Source organism: Nycticebus coucang, chromosome 15 (assembly GCF_027406575.1).
Source record: "Nycticebus coucang isolate mNycCou1 chromosome 15, mNycCou1.pri, whole genome shotgun sequence".
Lineage (NCBI taxonomy): Eukaryota > Metazoa > Chordata > Mammalia > Primates > Lorisidae > Nycticebus > Nycticebus coucang.
Genome location: NC_069794.1, coordinates 9662010 through 9677902, shown reverse-complemented (window position 1 = coordinate 9677902; position 15893 = coordinate 9662010). Strand labels below are relative to the sequence as shown.

The 15893-nt window shown below is 41.3% G+C and overlaps 1 protein-coding gene across 2 annotated transcripts in view; it reads left to right on the top strand.

Annotated features, from left to right (window-relative positions):
* ERCC5 (ERCC excision repair 5, endonuclease) overlaps positions 1-15893 on the top strand; it is a 37360-nt gene that overhangs the window by 2570 nt on the left and 18897 nt on the right. Inside the window, exons 2-5 of one of the 2 annotated variants that reach the window (XM_053564091.1) lie at positions 3377-3552; positions 6090-6205; positions 6628-6711; positions 15807-15867. In XM_053564091.1, coding sequence (XP_053420066.1) covers positions 3377-3552; positions 6090-6205; positions 6628-6711; positions 15807-15867 — 437 coding nt within the window. Of the gene's footprint in view, positions 1-3376; positions 3553-6089; positions 6206-6627; positions 6712-15806; positions 15868-15893 lie in introns of those variants that run through there. The other variant, XM_053564092.1, reaches the window with a different exon arrangement.

The window sequence follows — 15893 nt, the reverse complement described above, 5'->3', positions numbered from 1 at the left end:
TGTTATATTGGTTGTTAATGCAGAACCTAACCTATGACTATACCAGGTTCATAATTTAGTCTTGTTTCTGTAAATAAATTGTTTGGTCTTTGAACCATCTGTTTAGCTGAGTGTCTTATTTATACAATTTAAATGTCTGTATTAAATAATACAGAGTAACAGTTTGATTTTTGTCTCTTATGGACCTGGACGTTTGTAGAGTGCATTTAAGAATATTAGCAAGATATTACTGACTCTTTTGTTATATATACTAATGGAGATTAATTAAATTTTAAGTCACCTAAGTAGAGAATTAAAGAAAAAAAATTTTTTTTTTGAGACAGAGCCTCAAGCTGTCACCCTGGGTAGGGGGGCATCACAGCTCACAGCAACCTCCAACTCCTGGGTTCAAGCCATTCTCTTGCCTCTGCTTCCCAAGTAGCTGGGACTACAGGTGCCTGCCCAGCTAGTTTTTGGTTGCAGTTGTCGTTGTTTGGCGGGCCCGGGCTGGATTTGACTCCACCAGCTCAGGTGTATGTGGCTGGCACCTTAGCCGCTTGAGCCACAGGTGCTGAGCCAAAAAACCCTTTTTGGGTCTTGGTCTTTTGGGTCTTATATCTAAAATGGTTTTTGGCTTTTCCCAGGCCTGTGAGAATTTTGCCTTGTATAAATGCATTGACATTAGAAAAGTCAAATTATGCAAACATTTTCAGCTTGTCTAATTTTACATATTCTTTAAGAATTTTAAGCTGAAACTCTCAGCTGTAGCTAAGAATTGACACTCCCTGTGGTCAATTGAATAACAAAAAACACCCCCCCCCTTAGTCTCTGATTTAGAATTTTAGCATATGAATTTTATTGGTCTGCCTGTTTCAAAAGCTTCATTTCTGTTCTAAGGGATAGCAGCGTTGAGAGCTACTGACCTAAAATTGGATTTTCTCTCTTAATGATAAAGCTTAAAGTAGTGGGCCAAGTGGAAACTTGTTTAATCCTGTGCAGTAGTGCTGCAAGCAGAAACATTAATCCAGCACACCAGATCCCACCTCTAAGGTGGGTCCTTTATCTGACCACTTCTCATGGTCTCGACCACTGCCACCTGCTCTCACTTGAGTTCTTGTAACTAGTTTTAAAATTGATTTCCTTATAGTTTATTCTCATGTCTACAAGGGTGATCCTTAAGCCAGGTACCAGACACAGAGGGGGTAGGGTCTGTCAACTCCAGTCATTCCTACTCTCTTGGTGCCCAGGTCTTCCAAACAGTTGCCCCCGTCTCACGGCCTTCACAGAGCTCTTCCTTTGCTTCCTGGTTAACTTGCCCACGTCCCTTATTCACTTGGGCATCTGTCACTGCTTCAGATGGGCCTTTCCTAACTGAAGTGCACTATCTTCCCCCAATCTAAACTTTAGTCCTTTTGGGGGGCCCTTAACCAAAACCTAACATTCTATATTTATTCCTCTCTTTATTGTCAGTCTTATTAGAATGCAAGCTTCTTGGGAATAGGAACTGTATCTCTTGTTCATAGTAGTATTGTTTAATATGTACTCTGGGGGCTTGGGTTTGCCTGGCTCATGGTGGTGCCAAATATTAGAGGAATAGAGCAATAGATAGCTTTTCACTGGTTTTGTTACATGATGTTTGTTTAGTAAATTGGTGATGGACTTTTTTATGATAGTAAAAGTTAGGCAATGTACATTCATTTAAATATTAAGTGAATATTAAATATTATTTAATAGATATTTATGGTAGGCCAATGAAAGGGAGCAAGGGGCAAAAAGTGTGTTCTAAATGAGCTGTGGAGCTCAGGCTAGATTGTAATCTCCACAGAGCAAATGGTTCGTTTTGTTCACTGTAAAAAATTTCTGCTACATAACAAATGACACATTTTTGAATAGGAGTGTATAACCGGAGGTCATAGTCTAAGCTGAAGAAGAGACCTACAGACAGACTTCAGGGCAGAAGAAAACTGAGCTGGGAGAGGGAGAAACTGGCAGAGGCAGGAGCTGTGGGAAGATGCTGGAGGCAGGAAGGAGCTTAGTGATATTCAGGGTTTGAGAAAAAACCAGTGGTTTGACCTCAGTAGAGGTCAGATCATTCAGGGATTCCTAGGGCTCTGGAAGAAGTTTTGGAAATTATCCTAAAGACAGTGGGAAGCTTCAAAGGGTTTTCACTGAAGATACATTGGTGAAATCTAATCTATGCCTTCAAGACATACTAGAAGGTAGAATCGATAGGTAAGGGGAGTATATAGAACGACACCGAAAACCGTGGCTTGGGTGAATGGCGGTGACTTTCATGAGATGGAGCATGAGCAGCCTAGTGGAAAAGATGTGGAGCACAATTTTGATCATGTTCGTCAGCGAGGCTGTCTTGTCTGTGGTCAGGAGAAAGCTCCTGGCTAGACATAGGGATATGGATGGCAGGTGGGGTGTGGGGGGGTATGTTGAGCTAGCCTTGGTGACAGTTTAGGCAGAGGAAAGCAGAGGGATTAAAAAAGAGCACTGATGATGTGACTGCTTTCGTGGTGACTTACTTACAGGAGGTGGCAAAGAGATCGTGAGCAGAAAAAACAGTGGAGTGCTGTGTTATTCTCTCTTATGGACAGATAGAAAATTAAGAAGCACTTTTTAGAAAAGTTTAAAAATATAAGACAAAAACATGCATTACCTTTAATCTCAGATGTAACTACACTTAATATTTTAGTGTCTGAACCTCTTAGTTTTTTATATTTAACAAATGACATGTATTAGGAAATGGAATTATATATGTACTTTTATCACCTGTTTTATTTCCTTTTGTGACTATTTTCCTTGTCACCATCAGTGCTTCTGTAACTTCCATTTCTAAGGGCCCCTTAGTATGTCAGGAAATAGGTATATAATAATTAGTTTTTAAAAACCTGTTAGAAAACTTTTAAATTGTTTTTCATATTTTTGTTATTATAAATAAACATTCTTGTAGGTAATTCTTATTGTGAATCTGTGATTTTTCTGAGGATCCACATCTAAAGTGGAATTTTTAGGTAAAATAGAATGTTAGTTTTAAGTTTTTATATGAATTGTCAATAGTCCTCCAGAAAATTTGCACTAATTTACTAATACTCTTTAGAGATCACTAGTTTTTTTTTTTTAAAGAAGCAATTCTTTGCAATTAGCCATCTTAAAGGACAAGTCTGTCTCTATATGATTTTAAAATTGAGTGCATGAATATTTGTAACAAGAGGGCAAATAAGTTAATTGACTTAAGACAGATTCCATGAGGTCCAAACATTTTTCATTTTCAGATGAATAGTGATGAACATTTAGTGTTCAAAGTTTGGATGGTATCAGTTATTAGGAAATTGAAATCATGAGTATGAGGGAAGAAATTCCAAAATGTTTTCATTAACAATTCTCTCAGATATTAGCATTTGGTTAAACCAAGCACTTAAAGGAGTCCGGGACCGTCATGGGAATACAATAGAAAATGCTCATCTTCTCACTTTGTTTCATCGGCTTTGCAAACTCTTATTTTTTCGAATTCGTCCTATTTTTGTGTTTGATGGGGATGCTCCACTACTGAAGAAACAGACTTTGGTAAGTGTCACCTGATTTTTGGTAAGTGTCAACCAATTTTTTTTTCTGCATTCCTAAAAATTCACTTAAAATTTTTGCTTTCTCCTTGGAATTTTAGAAACTGAGACTGACTTTGACACATACCCAATTTAGTTTAACTGCATTTCTATTTATCTTGAACAAATACCTTTTCTTTTAAAAAAATGTTATGCTAGTACATTTTGAGTACAATAATAAAATACAACTTCTAAATAAAACCAACCACAGGAAATCTCACAGTTGAGGGTTTTGCCTATGGAGTATCTTGATAGAGTGTCCATATGTGCTTCAGCCGTGCTGCCACTCAGAACATCATGGAATCCCTGCTAGGGAAATGCCTTTCTCAATCTGAGATGGAGTATCTTTGGTAACAGCAAGCCTTCTTTTAAAGGCGAATTGGATTTCAGGAGTAAACAATGTTATGTGGTGACTGAAGTGGACTATCTAAGGAGGAAATTAGATATGATATAAACGAATGAGAAAGTTATTTTTCTGCTAGTAGTTTTGAAAAATGTTTGTGGGAGGCTGATGTGGGAGGATCACTGAGTCCCAGAGTTTGAGTCCAGTCTGTGCTTATAGGGAGATCTCATCTCTGAAAGTATGCTGAACAATCCAAATGACAGCACCTGCTTGTATTAAACTTTATTTTTGTTTGTATTTTTTAGAGATAGGCTGAAGTGCAGGGGCATCATTGTGTAGCTCACTGCAACCTCAAACTCCTGGGCTCAAGGAATCTTCCTGCTTTGGCAAAAGGTAGCTGGGTCTACAGGTGTCTGCTACCACACCTGGCTGATTTTTGGATTTTTTGTAGTATTGGGTTCTCACTGTGTTGCTCAGGGTGGTCTAACTCCTGGCCCCAAGCAATTCTCCCACCTTGGCCTCCCAAAGTGCTAGTATTACAGGTATGAACCACAGCACCCAACCACAGAAATGTTTTTTCTTTCTTTTTTTTTTAACCATTTACAAATATCTTTAATAGTAGCATTTTTTATGTTAAGGAAAAATAAAGTTCAAATGCCCAACAATAATTATGTTTAACTCTTGGTACACATACAAATGAAGACAAAAAGTTGCCAACATTGGATTTAAATAAAGCTTTTATGGGGTTATGAGGTATAATTATAATCTATTTTCTGAATAAATAAAAAAAAGGTCACTGGCTGAAAGGGATAATAGAGATTTCTTTTCTAATACTCCTTTCATTTGGATTTCCCCCACACCTCTACTGTCTGTCATCTGAGCAGACTTCCCACTATTAGGCCAAATGACTGTGTTCCCAGCCAGGCCATTACAACACAGGGCTCCACTAGCTCTGCTGGTTCAGAGGAAACAGTGCTTGGTCTGTGGCTCCACTCTCTTTATCCTAACCTGGCTCCAACTTTGGGAACCCAATCTGTGCCCTTGGTTATGTGAGACTTTGAAACAGCACTGGCATTTCTACCTGATTTGAACCTTACATGCTACCAGAGAGAAGGCTCTCACAAGATTCCAAATTTGTTACTTAAAATTACTGTTCAGTTAAAGAAAAGAAGAAACATCAGAATAAGGCCACCTAGGAATGTTCTTTACCTCTTTATCAGCTTTTGGCTGACATATTAAACTATAAATAATAAATACAACCTTTCCCCCAGGTGTGAGGCTAAACTAGCACCTTCTAAGTGGTTTGGTCTGTGTGGCCTAAAGGGTCAGGCTAGTGATGTAGCTCCAGTGACCTCTGCAAATGAGGCCTTGGCAACCACCAGTGGACAGATACGTAAGTGTCCAGCACCAGTCCCTGGGCCTTCTCTCCTCCTGAGTTTCACAAGCAGGGTCCATGTGAGGGAAGCAGCCTGTGCTTTTGTTAGAGGACAGCTCTAGTTCTTTACAGGGCACAGCCAGGACGGATAATGCCAAACTTTCCAGGCACAGACGAATCAATCACAGTTGAGCAGAGGAGACACTCAGGGCTTCTGCTACCCCAATTGGTCGTCCATCAATGACCAAGCACAAATGGGGCCAGAGGGCTCGGAACTCCTCAACATTAAGAGAACTGGCCTGGGAGCTGAGGTTCTCCAAACATGGGGTCAAATCTTGCATAAAGGCGTGTTCAGGAATCTGAATGCCTACAAGAGCAGTAAAGGGGTTCAGGGCCTTGTTGAGAGTCTTTGGGCCTGGCAACAAGTTTTTCAAGAGCTTGTTGTGCTTTCACGTGACAGTACTTGTAGACGGCCACGCGGCCTTGGCACACCGAGAGCGGCCCTCAGGGCGACATGCCAGGCGTGCGCAGAGCAACTCGCGAGCAGGGCAGCCAGGCGGCGTATCCGTGGGACAGCCACCACGGCAGCGCGCGGCGCCTCCACGAGCACTCGGGGCTGCCGCCCTGCCCTGCCCTGATGACCTGACCTACCCTGCCCGGCCTGCTCCCCGGGAGCCGCGGCAGCCGGGCAGGCCTTCGGCCCACCGCACCAACGCGGGAGACCCACAGAAATGTTTTTATAGACCAAAATCCTGAAGCCAAATCTTATGTCCTTTTCCCATAGGCTAAGAGAAGGCTGAGAAAGGATTCTGCATCCAGTGACTCCCGAAAAACTACAGAGAAGCTTTTGAAAACATTTTTGAAAAGACAAGCTATCAAAACTGCCTTCCGAAGCAAAAGGCAAGAGAAAAATTACATTAATTTTAGAGCGAAATAAAAAACAAATTTCTGGGTGATATTTCTCTAATTTTAACTGTGAACAGAAAATAGGGAGTGAAATGAGAGGAATAAGTGATGTCCTTTGACTTGATAATTTGAAGCTGTGAGAATCAGCTGTGCTAACCAGAGAGACAAGCCAGAGTCCCACCCGCTGCCTGCATGCTACTGTCCAGCCTCCTCTGACCCCAGTCAGGCTGTGGCCCAGGCGCTGAGGAGCCCCAGCGAGTCCCCTTTCTTCTCCAGGCTGCCCTTACCTTCCACAGCAGTAGCTGAGGGGGCGCGGTCAGCAGGGGACATCAGGCCTGTGGGTTTCCTTCCTCACCTCCTGAGTGGGGTTTGTGTAAGCAGCCGGCAGCACTGTGTAAGATGTGTGTTCTTTACAGAGATGAAGCACTGCCCAGTCTCACGCAGGTTCCAAGAGATGACATCTACGCTTTGCCTCCTTTACAAGAGGAAGAGAAACATAGGTAAATGTTTAGCTATTTAAGAATGTTATTTTAATCACGGCTGTATTCAGGTGTATGTATTTAAACCTTTATGTTTTGTCTACCTGATGAGGCATGTGGGAATTTATTAATGCATTGAAATATGCATTCTCTACACCTTTTACAGTATTTTTCAAAGGCTAAACTTTTTATTTACTTGTTTTTGTATTTTGATGATTTGTGATTCACTATTCCTTTTCCTTCTGAAGAGCCTCTGCTACCCCTGTGGATTTGAAGTCCACCAAGCCATGAGTTTCAGCTTCCCTTATGCTTTGCTGTCTCTGCCTACTTCTCAGCACAGTAGTGCCCCTCCACCACCCCAGTGAAGTACTACATCTGGCTGTGTCTTACTTGCAAAATGCAGTACACGGTTAGCCCTTCTTAGTGTGCTCGTCATCTCTGCCCTGTTTAGTACCCTGCCTGGCCTGTCCTGCTGTCCTGGCACCTCTCTGGCCATTCCTTCTCAGCTCCTCTGTGGATGACTCTTCCCCTGGTTGGCTGTTCATCATTGATGGCTTCTGGGCTTGAAGTCAACGTGGACGGCCAGAGTTTTGACAGTTTGTCTGTGACCCTGCTGTCTCTCCCTACCCCTAATCCTTTACCAGTGGCTCCAAATCCTGAGCCCCTTGCCAACTGGACAGATGCCCTCTTGACCGATGAAACCCTAGAAAAACCTTAAAACTGAGTTCCCAGCCATGAAGAGAAAGGTTAGACACCCTTGTTATACCCCCTCCCTTTGGAGTTTCTTTCTCTCCTTTTTGTCTTTCCTTTCCTTTTCTTCGTTTCCTTCTTTCTGTTCCTTTTTTTTTCTTTTTCTTTTTTTTAGACAGGATCTTACTCCATTGCCGTAGGTAGAGTGCTGTGGCATCATAGCTCACAGTAATCTCCAACTTTTAGGTTTGAGCAATCCTCTTGCCTCAGCCTCCCAAGTAGCTGGGACTATAGATGCCCACCATAATACCTGGCTAGGTTTTCCTATTTTTAGTAGAGATGGGTCTCATTCTTTCTCAGGCTGGTCTTGAACTCCTAAGCTTAAGCAAGCCACCTGCCTCAGCCTCCCAGAGTGCTAGGATTACAGCCACCACACCAGGCCGTTCCCTTTCTTTTTTTTTTAATTTATTTTTTCTTTTTTTTATTGTTAAATCATAGCTCTGTACATTAGTGCAATCGCCTGTACCCATTCTAAGATGCACCATAGATGTGGCCCCACCCATTACCCTCCCTCCACCAAAACCTCCTGCCTCCCTTCCCGTTACTTGGCCCTTTCCCCATAGTCTTGTGCTATAGTTGGGTTATAGCCTTCATGTGAAAGCTATAATTTAGCTTCATAGTAGGGCTGAGAACATTGGATACTTTTTCTTCCATTCCTGAGATACTTTGCTAAGAAGAGTATGTTCCAGTTCCATCCATGTAAACGTGAAAGAGGTAAAGTCTCCATCTTTCTTTAAGGCTGCATAATATTCCATGGTATACATGTACCACAATTTCCTAGTCCATTCTTGGGTCGATGGGCACTTGGGCTTCTTCCATGACTTAGCAATTATGAATTGGGTTGCAATAAACATTCTGGTACAGATGTCTTTGTTATATTGTGACTTTTGGTCTTCTGGGTATAAACCTAGTAAAGGAATTATAGGATCGAATGGCAGGTCTATTTTTAGGTCTCTAAGTGTTCTCCAAACATCCTTCCAGAAGGAACGTATTAGTGGGCATTCCCACCAGCAGTGTAGAAGTGTGCCCTTTCCTCCACATCCACGCCAACATTTCTGGTTTTGGGATTTTGTTATGTGGGCTACTCTTACTGGGGTTAGGTGGTATCTCAGAGTAGTTTTGATTTGCATTTCTCTGATGATTAAGGATGATGAGCTTTTTTTTCATGTGTTTGTAGATCTTGCGTTGGTCTTCTTTAGAGAAGTTTCTCTTCAAGTCCCTTGCCCACCCTGAGATGGGATCACTTATTCTTTTCTTGTTAATACGTTTGAGTTCTCTGTGGATTCTGGTTATTAGACCTTTTTCAGAGGTATAACCTGCAAATATTTTCTCCCATTCTGAGGGCTGTCTGCTTGCTTTACTCACTATGTTCTTGGCTGTGCAGAAGCTTTTTAGTTTGATCACGTCCCAGTAGTGTATTTTTGACACTGCTTCAATTGCCTGGGGAGTCCTCCTCATAACATATTCACCCAGGCCGATTCCTTCAAGAGTTTTCCCTGCACTTTCTTCAAGTATTTTTATAGTTTTATGTCTTAAGTTTAAATCTTTTATCCAGTGAGAGTCTATCTTAGTTAATGGTGAAAGGATTGAAACTGGACCCACCAGCCAGTTTACCCAGCACCATTTGTTAAATAGGGAATCTTTTCCCCACTGAATGTTTTTAATTGGCTTGTCAAAGATCAAATAACGGTAAGTAGCTGGATCCATCTCTTGGTTCTCTATTCTGTCCTAGACATCTACTTCTCTGTTTTTGTGCCAGTACCATGCTGTTTTGATCACTATGGATTTATAGTATAGTCTGAGGTCTGGTAGCGTGATTCCTCCTTTGTTTTTATTGCTCAGTAATGTTTTGGCTATTCGAGGTTTTTTCTGATTCCATATAAAACGAAGTATTATTTTTTCAAGATCTTTAAAGTATGACAATGGAGCTTTAATAGGAATTGCATTAAAATTATATATTGCTTTGGGCAGTATGGACATTTTAACAATGTTGATTCTTCCCAGCCATGAGCATGGTATGTTTTTCCATCTGTTAACATCTTCAGCTATTTCTTTTCTTAAGGTTTCATAGTTCTCTTTGTAGAGATCTTTCACAACCTTTGTTAGGTATACTCCCAAATATTTCATCTTCTTTGGCACTACTGTGAAAGGAATAGAGTCCTTGACTGTTTGTTCGGCTTGGTTATTGTTGGTATATATAAAGGCTACAGATTTATGTGTGTTGATTTTGTAGCCTGAGACATTGCTATATTCCTTCATCACTTCTAAAAGTTTTATAGTAGAATCCCTAGTGTTTTCCAGATATACGATCATATCATCTGCGAAGAGTGAAAGTTTGATCTCTTCTGACCCTATTTGGATACCCTTGATCGCCTTTTCTTCCCTAATTGCAATGGCTAAATCTTCCGTTACAATGTTAAAGAGCAATGGAGACAATGGGCAACCTTGCCTGGTTCCTGATCTAAGTGGAAATGATTTCAATTTAACTCCATTCAATACGATATTGGCTGTGGGTTTGCTGTAGATGGCCTCTATTAGTTTAAGAAATGTCCCTTCTATACCAATTTTCTTAAGTGTTCTGATCATGAAGGGATGCTGGATATTATCAAAAGCTTTTTCCGCATCAATTGAAAGAATCATATGGTCTTTATTTTTAAGTTTGTTTATGTGTTGAATTACATTTATAGATTTATGTATATTGAACCAGCCTTGAGAGCCTGGGATAAATCCGACTTTGTCATGGTGTATAATTTTTTTGATGTGTTGTTGGATTCTGTTTGTTAGAATCTTATTGAGTATTTTAGCATCAATATTCATTAGTGATATTGGTCTATAATTTTCTTTTCTTGTTGGGTCTTTCCCTGGTTTAGGGATCAAGGTGATGTTTGCTTTGTAGAATGTGCTGGGTAATATTCCTTCTTTTTCTATATTTTGGAAGAGGTTTAGTAGTATAGGTACTAGTTGTTCTTTAAATGTTTGGTAGAATTCTGACGTAAAGCCATCTGGTCCTGGGCTTTTCTTTTTAGGGAGATTTTGTATAGTTGATGCTATTTCAGAACTTGATATAGTTCAACATTTCCACTTTGTTCTGGCTAAGTCTTGGTAGGTGGCGTGATTCCAGGTGTTGGTCAATTTCCTTCAGATTTTCATATTTGTGAGAGTAGAGTTTCTTGTAGTATTCGTTAAGGATTTTTTGAATTTCTGAGGGGTCTGTTGTTATTTCATCATTACCATTTCTGATTGATGAAATTAGAGATTTTACTCTTTTTTTTCCTGGTTAGGTTGGCCAAAGATTTATCTATTTTATTGATCTTTTCAAACAAAGCTTTTGGATTTATTGATCTGTTGTATAATTCTTTTGTTTTCAATTTCATTTAGCTCTGCTCTGATTTTGGTTCTTTCTTTTCTTCTGCTGGGTTTGGGGTTGGAGTGTTCTTCCTTCTCCAGTTGCGTGAGATGTCCCATTAAGTTATTAACTTCCTCTCTTTCTGTTTTCTTGAGGAAGGCTTGCAGTGCTATAAATTTCCCTCTTAGGACTGCCTTTTCAGTATCTCAGAGGTTCTGGTAATTCGTGTCTTGATTGTTGTTTAGTTCCAAAAATTTGGTGATTTCCTTCTTAATCTCGTCTTTAACCCATCTATCCTTTAGCATAAGGTTGTTTACCTTCCATGTTCTTGTATGGGTATGCAGGTTCCTGTTGTTATTGAGTTCAACTTTTATTCTATGATGGTCTGAGAAGATGTAAGGAATAATTTCTATTTTTTTAAATTTGCTGAGGTTAGATTTGTGGCCTAGCATGTGGTCGATTTTGGAGTATGTTCCGTGGGCTGATGAGAAGAATGTGTATTGAGTTTTGTTGGGATGAAATGTTCTGTAGATGTCTGTTAAGTCCAGATGTTGAATGGTTGAGTTTAAATCTAAAATTTCTTTGCTTAGCTTCTTTTTGGAGGATCTATCCAGCACTGCTAAAGGGGTGTTAAAATCTCCAACTACTATGGAAGTGGAGGAAATTGAGTTGCGCATGTCTGTTAGAGTTTCTCTTATAAATTGAGGTGCATTGTGATTGGGTGCATAAATATTAATAATAGAGATCTCATCATATTGAGTATTACCTTTAGCAAATATGAAGTGTCCATCCTTATCCTTAATTATTTTGGTTGGTTTAAAGCCTATTGCGTCTGCGAATAGGATTACAATGCCTGCTTTTTTTCTGCTTTCCATTTGCCTGGAACATAGATGACCATCCCTTCACCTTGAGTCTATATTTGTCTTTTAATGTAAGATGCGACTCTTGTAGGCAGCAGATATCTGGCTTGAGTTTTTGTATCCAGTCAGCCAACCTGTGCCTCTTTAGAGGACAGTTTAAACCATTCACATTAATTGAGAGTATTGATAAGCCTTTGGAGAGTCCAGTGGACATTTTTAATCCTTTTGCGAGTGTGGAAGTTGGAATTTGATCAAAATTTTCTGGGTGAGTTTACTTTTGTGGTGGAGGATTATGCTGGTCTTTATGGAGAATAGGTCTGAGAATATCCTGGAGAGCTGGTTTAGTTATCGCAAATTTCTTCAACATGTGAATGTCATTGAAGTATTTAATTTCTCCCTCATAAATGAAGCTCAGTTTAGCTGGGTACAGGATCCTGGGTTGAAAGTTATTTTGTTTTAGGAGATTAAAAGTTGATGACCATCCTCTTCTAGCTTGAAAGGTTTCAGCAGAGAGTTCTGCAGTTATTCTGATATTCTTCCCCTTGTAGGTAATGGTTTTCTTTCGTCTGGCAGCTTTCAGAATTTACTCCTTCATATTAACTTTAGTGAAATTGATTATGATGTGTCTGGGGGATGTCTTATTTGGGTTGAGTCGTGCTGGAGTTCTGAAACTGTCTGCTATCTGAATTTCAGAATCTCTTGGCGTGTCTGGAAAGTTCTCCTTCATAATCTCATGGAGAAGAGACTCTGTTCCTTGTGAAGCCACTTCATCACTTTTGGGGATCCCTATAAGACGAACATTGGTTTTCTTCAAATTATCTGAGAGCTCTCCGAGAGAGTGGTCTGTTTTTGCTCTCCATTTCTCTTCTTCTTTGAGGGTTTGGGAGCGTTTGAAAGCTTTGTCTTCGATGTCAGAAATCCTTTCTTCTGCTTGTTCCATTCTGTTACTGAGGGATTCTACTGTGTTTCTTAGATCTTTGAGGGATACAACTTCTTGTCTCAATGTATCGAAATGTTTGGTCATTTGGTCTTTGAATCCGTTGAATTCTTGAGATAACTTTTGGAATTCTAATTCAATCTTATTTGCTATCCAGATCCTGAATTCAATTTCTGACATCTCAGCTATTTGTTTGTGCATGAGGTCTTGTGCTGTTTCTGCCCCATTGATCCTTGGGGGAATTGATCTACTCTGTTTATTAATATTGCCAGAGTTTTTCTGTTGATTTCGCCTCATGATTGTTTTTCACCGTTGCCTCTGGCCGTCCTCAGAGTTGGGGAGGTGTCTCTCCAGGATTAGACCCCAGCGGGATCACTCTATTGTTGCTGGATCTTTGTAGGGAGTGACCTTGTGTAGTTCCTCTGGGGCTGCTCTAGCTAGGGAGTTCTGGTTGTGGAAGCAGCTCTGGTTTGTGACACACCCAGATCCAGCAACAGGGCTGGGGGTGGTGTGCACGGTTCTGGGAGTGCCAGGCGCCCAGTGACTTTGGCACAGAGAGCCCAAGGCTCCAGCAGTCTCTGGCCAGGAGAAGAGCTCTGCGCAGAGGCAGGGAGGGCTCCAAAGGTCACGCAGCTACCAGAGTCACTGTCCAGATGAACGGGCTAGTGTGTAAGCTGGGAGGACACAGGAGGGAAGATTCAGGGTTGCGTGGCTCCCTCAGTTCCTGGTCAGGGAATGTGGAGGCCCAGTGAGTGCGGGTCACCGGTTGGGGGTTGCCGCACTGCTCTTATGGAGGTCTGGGCTGCGCCGAGCCCAGGAGTTTGAGGTTGCTATGAGCTGTGACGTCACGGCACTCTACCCATGGCAACATCCCAAGGCTCCAGTGTGCCAAAACCGTCTCACTCTGCCCCTAAGGATTAAGGCTGTAAGGCAGCTCAGTCCCTGCCTTTAGGCTGCTCAGTCAGTAGGTTACTTTGACCTGCCCAATCCTTGCTCTGAGATCCTGAGGGTGGAGCTTGCCGGGGCAGTTGTTTCACAATGGCTTCCTGTGCCCAGCTCAGTGGCTCAGTCTGGGACCTCAGACAATGCCCAAAGTTCTCCACACTCCTGCTCAAGCTCTCCCCAAGGCAGTTCAACTGAGTGCCAAGTCCCAGAATACCGAAACAGTTCACAGGTAAGGCCTTTCCGGTTTGCAGTCTCACTGCTGCTTGTACTTACAGTCGCTGGCGTGATTAGGTCGATCGGACACATGCAACCACTTGCCAGTTTTCCACTGTTTTTGTCCTCCTCTTGGGGTCCAGAAGTCCCTTGCTGGCTCCCTGTATCCTCAAAGGGATGATTATAGGCAGATTCCACCGGCCAGAGATGCCTGGAGTCTTGTCTCCCCAGACTTGCTGTTCCCAGTTGCAGCTGGCCGTTCCCTTTCGAGTTTAGATACAATTGATCAGCATTAGTGTTAAAATAGAGATCATAAAACTGACAATAAGATACTAAATTGTTAACAGGATCTAAGGCCATGCAGGCCATCAAGTTGCTTAATAGGTCACTTGGGTCAGTGTGTTGAGGCTTGTCTCTGATCAACAGACTTCTTTAACTTATAGCATTCCAACCCTTCAAACAAAGCTTCTTTTTTTTTTTTTTTAATAAATTACAAATCATAGACTCTTTGAAATCATCTGCAAACTGTATGCCCCCACTTCAAGGTGTCCTGTCTTCTGGCTGAACCAAGGTATACCTTCCATCTATGATTTTATTTTACCTGCAGTTCTTGTCTTTCCAAAATATATAAAACCGAATTGTTACCCAACCAGCTTGGTACCACTTGCTCAAGACTTCTTTGATGTGGGTCTGCAGGCCATGATCACACATGTTTGGCTCATCTTTAAATTATTTTACAGAGTTTGGGTTTTTTCCATTAACACAAGAGACAACATAGCTTTTGAATCAGCCCAGTTCTCTTTATCTCCATTGCTACCACCTTCATCTTTTCTCAGGTTACAGTAGTCACTTCCAGACTCTATTTTTATTTGCAACCTTCCCCTTCTTGCAATAACCCTTCCCTGCTAAGCCCAATCTCTGCTTTATGTTGTAGAATCTGTTTAAAACCTAAACTTGATAGTCTGATGGTGTCATTTCTTTTTTTTTTTTTTTGCAGGTTTTGGCCGGGGCTGGGTTTGAACCCGCCACCTCCAGCATATGGGGCCAGCGCCCTACTCCTTTGAGCCACAGGCACTGCCCTAGTGTCATTTCTTTACTTAGAATACTTCCTAGAACATTTGCACTAGACTGTTTATCACAGCCCAATTTACAATTGCCAAAATGTGGAAACAGCCTAAATGCCCACCAATCCAAGAAAGGATTAACAAGCTGTGGTATATGTATGCCATGGAATACTATTAAAAAAGATGAAGACTTTACATCTTTGTATTAGCTTGCATGGAGGTGGAACACATTCTTCTTAGCAAAGCATCTCAAGAATGGAGAAGCAAGAATCCAATGTACTTAATTCTAATATGGGGGGGTGGTGAGGGGAATGAAGGAGGGAGGAGAGTGAAGGGGGGAGGGGGTCACGGTGTATGGCACACCTCTTGGGGGTGGGACACAATTATAAGAGGGACTTTATCTAACAAATGCAGTCAGTGTAACGTAATTCTTTGTACCCTCAATGAATCACAGACAATAAAAAATAAATAACCTTAAAAAAAAAAAAAAGAATACTTCCTAGATTCACATGTCTTTAGGATCAAGCTCCAACTCTTTAGTCATAACTTTCCAATCTCATCCCTTGCTCTCTTTGTGCTACCCACAGGCAGGCTTTCCTTTCCTTATTTGTAGATGCTTACAGATCTTAGTTATTTCATCCGGAACACTTTTCTCCACACACCTCCCCACGCCTAGCACCTAGACTCCTTACTTATTTGACACTAATTCCAACCGAAATAATTATAGGAGATTCCAGAGAGCTTTTATGACCCCCAGATTGGAGGGAGCATCTTTCTTTACTGCACCTTTAGCAACCTGTTCTTCTCTAGTGGTGGCAGTTAGTGGATCCTCCTGTACTTTCTTACTCTCACGAGCTCCCACCGGACCACGAGACCAAGGCAGCACAGGTCTTGCTGGCTTATTCACCATCGTATCCTCTATGGTGAGGAGCACATTGTATACAAGAAATATTTTTATAAGTAGTCGTTAAAAACAACAGATAACTGTGCTTGACTTTCAGTTCAGAAGAGGAAGATGAAAAAGAATGGCAAGAAAGAATGAATCAAAAACAAGCATTACAGGTATTCAGATAGGCTTTGAAATCAGA